Source organism: Brassica rapa, chromosome A03 (assembly GCF_000309985.2).
Source record: "Brassica rapa cultivar Chiifu-401-42 chromosome A03, CAAS_Brap_v3.01, whole genome shotgun sequence".
Taxonomy (NCBI): Eukaryota; Viridiplantae; Streptophyta; class Magnoliopsida; order Brassicales; family Brassicaceae; genus Brassica; species Brassica rapa.
The window spans coordinates 5,669,604-5,679,782 of NC_024797.2; the positions used below are offsets into that span (position 1 = coordinate 5,669,604).

At 32.7% G+C, this 10,179-nt stretch overlaps 2 protein-coding genes across 4 annotated transcripts; one reads left to right on the forward strand and one right to left on the reverse strand.

Annotated features, from left to right (window-relative positions):
* Window positions 1-1,096: 1,096 nt before the first annotated feature.
* LOC103856942 (probable WRKY transcription factor 2) lies at window positions 1,097-4,691 on the reverse strand. Of its 2 annotated transcripts, XM_033288672.1 has the most exons (4): window positions 3,177-4,691; window positions 2,052-2,945; window positions 1,806-1,964; window positions 1,097-1,733 (listed from the first exon to the last, which is right to left on the reverse strand). In XM_033288672.1, the coding sequence occupies exons 2-4, from the start codon at window positions 2,726-2,728 to the stop codon at window positions 1,220-1,222; spliced, it is 1,350 nt and encodes a 449-aa protein (XP_033144563.1). In that variant the 5' UTR covers window positions 2,729-2,945; window positions 3,177-4,691; the 3' UTR covers window positions 1,097-1,219. The 2 variants fall into 2 exon arrangements, with proteins under 2 accessions (XP_033144563.1, XP_009132317.1); XM_009134069.3 differs by having other exon boundaries at window positions 2,052-4,691.
* A 1,267-nt stretch (window positions 4,692-5,958) lies between these two features.
* Window positions 5,959-8,289, forward strand: LOC103856943 (putative 4-hydroxy-4-methyl-2-oxoglutarate aldolase 3). Of its 2 annotated transcripts, none has more exons than XM_009134071.3 (2): window positions 5,959-6,617; window positions 7,585-8,289. In XM_009134071.3, the coding sequence occupies exon 2, from the start codon at window positions 7,610-7,612 to the stop codon at window positions 8,108-8,110; it is 501 nt and encodes a 166-aa protein (XP_009132319.1). In that variant the 5' UTR covers window positions 5,959-6,617; window positions 7,585-7,609; the 3' UTR covers window positions 8,111-8,289. The 2 variants fall into 2 exon arrangements, with proteins under 2 accessions (XP_009132319.1, XP_009132318.1); XM_009134070.3 differs by having other exon boundaries at window positions 5,986-6,617; window positions 7,590-8,289.
* The last annotated feature ends 1,890 nt before the right edge of the window (window positions 8,290-10,179 follow it).

Sequence of the window (10,179 nt, forward strand, 5' to 3'; positions counted from 1 at the left end):
TGAATCATATGTAATGAAATATAAATAAATTAAAATAAACAACTATCAACTCTATAAACGTAAAAAATATTATTTAAACCCTTGTAAAAAGAAAATCGTTTAAACTTCAAATGCAAATTTATTCATAACTAACTTCAAATGCAATTGTCAAAACATAAAAAAAAAAATCAATATTAACCAAATACCAAAAATATAAATTAGACTAAGTATTTTAATTATGTAATAGAGATTTAGACCATCTCCAATGGTTCACTCTATTTTTTACTCTAAAATAGAGTAACTCTATAATAGAGTTTGAGTTTGCTCCAATGGTACTCTATTTTAGAGTAGAAAATAGAGTGATGAACAAAAAAAAAACAAATTACTCTATATTTGGAGTAAACCTATTTTTTACTCTATTATAGAGTGAGAAATAAAGTACCATTGGAGCATTCTTTACTCTAAACTCTATTTTAGAGTGAAAAATAGAGTGGGGTTGGAGATGCTCTTAGATCGGATATGGCACAAGTTCTTTTTGGGGACTTTTGAAATTTTGGATTTTTTTTCATATTCATTTGATTGTAGATTCAGTTCGCGTAAAACTATAATCCGTGATACCGTATAACCAGATCCATTCAGTATTTATGTCAGGTTTGGATCGATTAATATTTTTTTTTATTCGGTCGGGTTCGATTCAGTTCGGACTTTCGAATTCGGTTTATTTTCATGCCTCTGATACCATCACCTTTATGTTTTTTTTTTCTTTATGTTCTTTTATCATTCTTGGTTAAATAGTGACTCTGTTTCATGTCTATTTGTTCAATTTGCAGATGGTCGACAAATTCAATACTGCGTATGACAGAAACACTCGAAGAGGTGGAAGAACTGCGTTTTATTTTCCAACAATTCAAGGTCTACAAAATCTACTCTTTGGTCCTGAAAAAACTATTTGCCTCTGGGAGAGTCAAAGGATGTTTGCTGAGATGCAGATGTAAAATTTTCTATTTGATATGTAAACATTATCATATAATTTTGACTCTCTAAATAGAACTATTTTTCCTCATTTCTTTTCTTACTACCTCTTACTAGCTTGTATAACTTATAAATATATCAAAAAAAAGAACGGAAATGGTAACAGCTTTTAACCTTCCCCAATGTTCCAAACTAATAAAAATTAAAGAAAATGAAACAGAAATTAAAATTTATCATATGCAAATGCAAAAGAAAAGAGAAAAAATGTTCAAATCTGTGGTAATCTACTCATTATCTGGTTATATACCGATTGTCCTGTTTCTGAACCCGGTTCAACCTTAGGCTCCATCCCTCTCTGCATCATCGCTTCACTCATCCCACCCGGTTGACTCAGGTACTGGTAAGGTAAACTCGGTAACTTCCCTTGACCAAACGCTAAACCAGGAATCGAAAAATTACCCAAACCGGTTTGTCCTAGACCGAACGCAAAACCGGAAGGAGGACCCAAATGAGGCTGGAAGCTAAAGGGACGTCCAAACTGAGACTGGTTGAGCTGTCTGTCATATCTGCCACGTGGAGGCTCTGAGTAATGATTAGTTTGAGCAGCTGAAACGCCGCTGTTACCGTTTCCACCGCCGCCACCGTGACTACTGTTACGTGCGGCAGGGACTTCGTGGTCGTGTTTGCCTTCGTAAGTGGTTATAACGGATTTGAGGTCATGAGAAGCTCTCTCTACATGTTTCCTCACTGTACATCCAGGTGCTGTGCATTTGTAGTAACTCCTACAAAAAAGAAACATTGTTTATTACAACAAGAGACCAATTTGTTTTAATGTTATAGAGTTTTGTAAGAACCTCGGGTTTGGATTGCCTTTGACAACTTTCTGACCATACTTTCTCCAGCGATAGCCATCGTCGAGAATGTCAACACCACTCGTTGTCTGCACAACGACTCTTGGCTCGCGAATAGCTCTTGTTGCTCCACTCATCTCTATTGCGTAAGCCTCAAGTTTCCTGAAACAAGCAAAACGTTTTTTTTTAAGTCGGAACAGCTGCATATGTTAGATTGATGATTCTGTGTTTAAAGAAGATAAAGAACACCTTCTTTTCGATTCGGATTCATCTTCTCCACCTTCTCCATCTCCTCCACCTCCATCATATCCCAAAGAAGCACTCCCATGAGTCCCTCTATCATCTTCATCTTCATCATTAGAGAATGTTGACGAAGCATCAACCACAATCACATCACCTGACTCATATTGACCTCCGGTTTGAGCAGATTGGTTTCCCTCTTCGACGTTGTTCTCATTGCTTCCAACTTGTTGTTGAGTGTTATCTCTCTGCTGCTGCTGTTGTTGTTGTTCAGCTTGTTCAGTTCCATCTAGTTGCATTCCTGAGCGGCGGTTAGGCGGAGGTTTGGAGTGATTATGAGCTCCTTTGTATATAATCTCAGTAATGTGGCCTTCTCTTGATCTCTCGACCTTCTTCTTCACCTGACAGTTCGGGTTTGTGCACTTGTAATAGCTTCGTGGATACTCGCTTCCTTTCACTAGCTTCTGTCCGTATTTCCTCCAGTTATATCCATCCTCTGCAGGTGCACCACCACCAACCATCGAATCAACACCTCTTTGCTCTTCTCCTTCTCCTTCTTCCACTTCTTGATGATCATTGGTGTTTGTAGTGGCATCAGATGTCTTCCTCTTCAACCCACTTTGTTCATAACCGAGTTTTTGATGAGAAGAACTGTTGTTGTAGTTACTATTATCAACTGGCGTCATCTCTGTAGCGTTTTGGAAGAAAGAGGAAGAGGATGTTGATTGAAGACGACGAACCACAGTCACAGCCGCAAACGAAAACTTTTAGTTCCGCCGCAAACATCCAACTGGACACCGAAAAAAAAACAAAAACCCAACCGATCCGGATCCGAATTTAGCAGTGGATTACGAGAGATATGTTCCTCTTCCTGTCTCCTTCGTCTTCAGGATTTTCTCTCTCCTAAACGAGAAAGATATGTTTTTTTTTGTTTACACAAAACAAAATGATGATGAATATTTGACAAAAGAGCAAAGATTTCAACAGTATGATTAGATTAATCACTGTGACTTTCTCTCCATCGACACGAAAATTATAATAAAAAATCAACTTTGCGTTTGTTATGCTTTGAATTTATAAAAATTAATATAAAAGAGGAAGACAAAAAAGGAGACAAAGAGAGAATTATGAAACCATTTGATCTTTGTTTTCTGATTGTTACTGAAGACAAGGTAGACAAGGAAGAGGAAGAATGAAAGTTTTTGCAGAAATGGTGAAGAAGATGGCTATTTGTGATTTTGTGTTACACAAAACGTTTTCTGTCTACTGAATTTTCCTATAACAACACGCCACGTGGAGTAATCGAGGTTGAGAGAATAAGATCGTCGGCTAATCGGTTTGATGTGCGGTGAGGTGTGGCGCAGGTGATCTTTAACATTTATTACTATTCCAGTTTCATTTTTTCGGGTTTGGCTATTAATAGGAATAAATTTTATTAAAAGCGGGAAAATTATTGCCAAAAGTTCTTACTCTGCCACATGTCGAATGAAGAAAAAAAGATAATTATTATTCTATTATTGCACTCTTATTATATTGGTTCGATACATATTCAGAAACTGATAGAAAAGAAAAACCGAATTATCCTTTGTGGAGGAGAACAGATAAAAGTTAAATATAAAGCAGGTTGTTGTTTGTTTTTACTATAAGTGTCACATTGTTATAAAATTCTGGAACATAACAAATCGTATCTGCAAGCTATTTATAGTCTATGTATGTGAGTAACTATGCTAGAAAAATTAAGTGAAAGGGATATATATATACTTTGCCAAAATATTGGTACCATTAACAAGTTGTAGATTAAAGCATGGCAAGAACAAACACAAGGAGTGGATTAATGTACAGAAAATTTGTCACTTGTTCTAACTTATATTGACATCCAATAGTCAAAATATGTTTGTGTCAACCAGTTACAACAATAAGCAATTTAAATAATCTATGTTTTTGTCTTATATTGAGATTTAATTAGTCGATTATTAATTATTATGCTTTTAAGTACACAAATCATCGTTTAGTCGAAGTTCAAACTAGTAGTATATGAAACTAAAGACGTACATTTTGAAATTGTTTCATTTTGAAATTGACATGTTCTCGTACATCTTTCGACTTATATCAATAAACGTGTAACTGTTTAGTTTTGAATTTGACATGTTCTCATACATGCATCAGGCATGTGATCTTTTATTTTCTAATTGGTATTTTACATGCATGCATATGATTTGATGAAACATATACTCTTAAATTAAAACATATCCAGGAGATACTTTTAAGATACATTGTAAAATTTAGAGGTTGCTTGCATTATTGCATAGAAAAATGACTCAAAATAGATGAAATGTGATATACTACCTGATGATAAACGGATCATGAAAACTGAAAAATCATCAAACGAACAAAACAACTCCCGACAAAGATTCTTTACAAATAGTATATTCAAGATACGTTAAATATTTATGTCTGCGTAAACCCTAAATACACAATTTTAAGTACCGTTACTATCAACTACGGATGAGTAACGTACGTCAAGGGCTACATAACTTGCGGTCTCAGAAAAATATAGAGAGACTAGAGTATTTCAGTTTATGAAGACATTAATAAAATAGAATCATTTAATACTAGATTTAATTATAGAGTACTCTTAAATCTTAATTATACCTTAAACTAGGTATTTTGCCCGCGATGCGGGCTTAAACATTTTCATAATTTTTAAAAGTTCTTTGTACACTATATTCATTATACTAAAATAAATCTTAAAATAAATTAATATTAAATTTTTAATTATGTAATTAAAAATTATTTGATTAATATGTAATTATGTAATTTATGTTTTTAACTTTTTACTAAAATACTTTTTCAGATAACAATACAATATATATATATATATATATATAATCTTTTTTAATTATATTTTTTGATTTTGGATAATTCAATATTTTATTTTTAATTATATAATTACGAATTTTATTTGTTTAATATTTAGTTATATAATTCATGTTTTTAACTTTTTACTAAAAGACTTTTTCAGATAACAATACAATATATACATAAATTATCTCTTTTTAAAATTATATTTTCAGATTTTGGATAATTCTTACTATTATTAATTTTAATCAATTATCTAATCAAATAAATTAAAATATCGTTTTTATTTTTTTATTTAGTTATACATTTTATTCATTAAGGGTATAAACATTATTAACCACTCTAACTTTTAACGTAAGAGCTCGATTCCAAATATATATATATATATATAATCTTTTTTTTAATTATATTTTTCTATTTTGGATAATTCAATATTTTATCTTTAATTATATAATTATGAATTTTATTTGATATTTAGTTATATAATTCATTTTTTAACTTTTTACTAAAAGACTTTTTTTCAGATAACAATATAATATATACATAAATTATCTCTTTTTTAAATTATATTTTCAGATTTTGGATAATTATTACTATTATTAACTTTAATCAACTATCTAATCAAATAAATTAAAATTTCATTTTTATTTTTTAATTTAGTTATACATTTTATTCATTATATAATTACGAGTTTTATTTGATTAATATTTAGTTATATAATTCATGTTTTGACTTTTTACTAAAAGACTTTTTTCAGATAACAATACAATATATACAGAAATTATCTCTTTTTTAAATTATATTTTCAGATTTTGGATAATTCTTACTATTATTAATTTTAATCAATTATCTAATCTTTTTTTTTTTTACATAATCAATTATCTAATCAAATAAATTAAAATTTAGTTTTTATTTTTTAATTTAGTTATACATTTTATTCAGTAAGGGTATAAATGTTATTAACCACTCTAACTTTTAATGTGAGAGCTCGATTCCAAAAATTTACTTCGCAAATAATAGTATAGATTGAATATTTAATTGGAAATGGGGTGGGCAGTTTTTCCAAAAAACCCGGTCAAAAAGAGACATTGACCAAGCCTTTAATGGTTTTTATTTTCTTTTTCCTTTTGTTCCCTTTAACAGCCTCAAATAATCACGTTACAGCGCTGTGACACAACACTCATGTGACAGCCGAAGCACGACTGGCGTGGAGTAATTTCTTTCTCTCTCTAGTGGGAGCCCGCAAAACAAACTTTCAGACACAGAGGATCGACGGCTCTGATTTCTTGTCAGTTCTTACGTCTATAGTAGGCCCCATAGTGTAATATGGACCCACACTAATGGAAAGACCAAACATGGGTTTTGAAATTTTACACTCAGCCCATTAAGCCCAACATGCTTGAATAAATTATAAAATATATATTGGTTGACCTAACTGACTTGTTCTGACTGTCGGATGAGCGAACCAAAAGTCAACAACTTGAAAAAGGTAAATGACCCGACCCGACGTAAAAGACCCGCACCGACAAAGTCACGATAGGAGCCCAAGTGGCTGTAGTGGCACAACTTTCTATAAGGATTTTCAGTGCGTTGGATTAGCCTGACACGAGGAAGCTGATCTCTACCCGTTGCTTGTGTATGCATCACCGTTTAAAAATCACTCAGCCGTAGTAGAAAGTCCAAAACTTTAGAAGCTCTTCTCTGTCTATCTCTTTGGTAATTTTTCTTTCTTCGTCTTCCTTTGCTTGTATAGTTTTGTTGAAACCATGTTATGATTTGTTTTTTTTTTTATTTTATTTGAAGAACTTGAAGTGTTTCAGTGTTTGGTGTTTTTCTCTTGAGAAACAAGTCTTGTCTGCTACTCTGTTTTCTAGGAAGGATTGTTCGGAACTAGCTGTTGTGTAGTGAAATTTAGTTATATTTCCGCGGTACGAGTGTACTTGGAGCTTTCCCGCCGTATAACCACGGAGCAGTGTTCTTTGGACAAAAATAGAAATAGTTCATGTTAGTATGTTATTCAAATTAATAGCTTCCTACTGTAACCAAAAGAATTTGACTTTTGAGATTTCATTGTTTTCTTGTTTTAATATATAGTCCTTGAAGATAATCTTTTTGTTTGTTGTTGTTAATAGCCTCGTGCTCAATCCTCATAAACAATCCGCAAGGCATTTGTATTTAACATATAGTATTAGACGTAAGAGTCTAACAAACAGTCATCAATTCATCTGCATGTAATGCAATTAATTATAGAAGTGTCAGTTGTTAGGAATCGTATAGAGGATTGCATTTAGTAAGTTGTTTGCAGTTTGAGTCTTGCTTTATTTTCTTGAACCTGAGAATTTGATCTAAATCTTAACTACTTCCATGTCTGGTTTTAACACCATATTATATACAAAGAGTTTAACAAGAATCTTGTTTATAAACAATATATTTTGATTTTATCTTGTTCGCTGCTGTGGCGCATTTATCTTGAACTCACAGATAGTTCTTTATGGTTAATATTGTCATCTGCTTTTTAAGTGCGTTTATCTAGTGTTAGTAATATTTTTTCTGGTAAAAAATGATACATCCTTTGAATCATTCGAGTTCATGTTAAAGAAGAAACGTCCCTTGTCTAGGCTTTCTTTGTTATACTATTGTCATCGTTCTTTTAGCCACTTACTCTAGCCCCTTGTGATTCCAGTGCAGAACACACGAAACAATCTCACATGGCTGCATTTGCAACCGCAGAAGCGTGTGACAGTAACGCAGAACTAATATCAAACGGAGACCTACGGGCCCTCCACCCAATCTTCAAGATCTATGGCCAAAGAAGATGCTTCTCCGGACCAATCGTGACACTCAAGGTCTTTGAAGACAATGTCCTAGTCAGAAACCAACTAGAGACAAAAGGAGAAGGTGCAGTCTTAGTTATAGACGGTGGTGGAAGCATGAGGTGCGCGCTTGTTGGAGGAAACCTCGGACAGTTAGCTCAGAACAACGGGTGGGTGGGGATTGTGGTGAATGGATGCGTTAGAGATGTGGATGAGATCAATGACTGCGATGTTGGGGTTAGGGCATTGGGTTCTAACCCGTTGAAGTCTAGTAAGAAAGGTCATGGTGAGAAGAATGTGCCGGTTAATATTGGAGGGACTTTGATCAGGGATGGGGAATGGCTTTATGCTGATAGTGATGGTATCTTGATCTCCAAGACCGAACTCTCCGTCTGAGTCAGAGTGTTCATCTGCTAAAGTGCTAAGAGACTACTGCTGGTTTATTTCGAACTTATTTGTAATAATCGGTTTGATATTCTAAAAAAGAAAACCATTTTGTGAGATTTGTGAACTATATAATAATAATAACAAAATTATTATTAGTTCTTTTTGAAATGAGCTACAATATTTATTTATTTTGCTACTTCTCTGCTTTATTTAATTTTAGAAGATGTGAATCATGTGACCGAAAGGGACAAATGGTTAAGGAAAAGTTGGTATAACCGTAAAGCTAATACTATTAGTTTAAATAAACACTTGGGTACTATGATTATACCTGAAGTCCCATCTCCACTGTCCCTCTCTGTGTTCGAGCCACTAGACGGACCCTGCCTTGCCGTCTCCGAGCCATTAACATCTCCACAAGCTTCTTCAGTGTTTGTCCATTGGTCCAAATTCTTGAAGCTGAAGCACATGTTCCAAGATCCACAGAACATCACCTATCGTTGGTCTATCCACACCATAATCCGCACAGCATTTCTCTGCAGTTTCCGCAAACTTCTTCAACGAGCACGGTTTGATCTGATCAGCGATATTCGGATAAACCATTTGATCTAGCATTCCCTTCTTTTGCCACTCAATAGTCCACTCTGCTAAGTTCACTTGCTCTCTTACAAGCAACGGATCAACAGCTGGTCTAGCGCAGAGAACTTCGAATCAAACAACTCCAAACGAGTAAACATCGGACTTATCAGTGAGTTGTTCAAAAAAATAAAAATAAAGACTTGAATGTAGTATACAAGTAAAACAGTCTAAAATAGATTAGTTAACTATATTGCATAATATAACTTTGATTTGTGCCACCGCACGGGTAATTTGTTTCGCTTTTATAAATAATTTTTGTTTTGTATAAATAATATAATATAAATTTATTGTGGTAACTAATTATATGATAATTATAATATGTAATATAATTATTGTTGTTGATAAATGATTTTGTTTGCAAATATTTTGGTTTCAAAATCTTTTGATTAAGGGTATGACTGGTTTTCCCGCTACCACCCGCAAACGCAGCTTTTGCGGTTGGTAGCGGTTGCTGGCGTTTTGCAACAATCGCTCAAACCGCTCTAAACCGCTCCAAATCGCTCCAAATCGCTCTGAACCTCATAAATTCAAAAGCTGGTTCCAGCTAGCGTTTGCGGTTGCGGGCGTTTGCGGGAGGATAAAAAAAATTATTTTTTTTCCAAAACAATATAAATACAAAAATAAAAAAATTCAATAAAAAATTAAAATGAAATTATAAAAATGCTAAAATATATCAATTAATTTTAATTAATATTATAAAACTTTAAAATAAAAATATTTTCTATATTTTTAAAAAATTTAAACTATAACTTTCTAAATATAAATTTTATATTTATTATAATATTATTATTTTTGATATTTTTATAATTGTATAAAATGTAAATATTGTTAATTTATTATTTAACTGCTGTTGTATTTGGTAGTTAACCAGTCATAAGTATCCCGCAAACGCACAAATTTCTAACCGCATAACCAGTCGTACAAATCTCTTAAAACCGCTAGAAACCGCAACCATCCGCATCCGCAAACTTCCGCAACCGCAACCGCAACCGCTGCGGTTAAACCAGTCAGGCCCTAAATATATGTATATGAAGTAGAAAAATATAAGGATCCAAAATGCTATTTAAATAGTAGTTATTTATTTTGAAAGATATTTGTTATTATATTTGAAAATTATAAATTAATTCATCCGCAAATGGAAAGTATTAAAGCGGAAAATAGATTTTTGTATACCGATAATCATTAAATAATACTAATATTGCTTGCAAGTAAAATCATGTATATTTTTAAAGATTTTATAAATTGTAGTTTCAAATTTAAGCTTGATTGATCGGCAAGTGCAGATATGACTATGTATAATTAGTGAAAAATAGTTGTTTATACTTATAATCGTTGTGTATTAATGTGATAGTCAAACTATGAAGGAAGTCTTTTCTATTGCAATTGTTAATATTACCTTAAATTTGTAACATGGATTTGTCTGGTTGGTATTGTGTTAACGA

Bases quoted from the DNA above. Each gene is read 5' to 3' on its own strand.
- LOC103856943 (XM_009134071.3), top strand. From the start codon at position 7,610: ATGGCTGCATTTGCAACCGCAGAAGCGTGTGACAGTAACGCAGAACTA.
- LOC103856942 (XM_033288672.1), bottom strand. From the start codon at position 2,728: ATGACGCCAGTTGATAATAGTAACTACAACAACAGTTCTTCTCATCAA. The intron at 1,965-2,051 runs GTGTTCTTTATC...TGCTTGTTTCAG, and splicing joins GAATCCGAATCGAAAAGAAG to GAAACTTGAGGCTTACGCAA. The intron at 1,734-1,805 runs GTTCTTACAAAA...TCTTTTTTGTAG, and splicing joins AAAGGCAATCCAAACCCGAG to GAGTTACTACAAATGCACAG.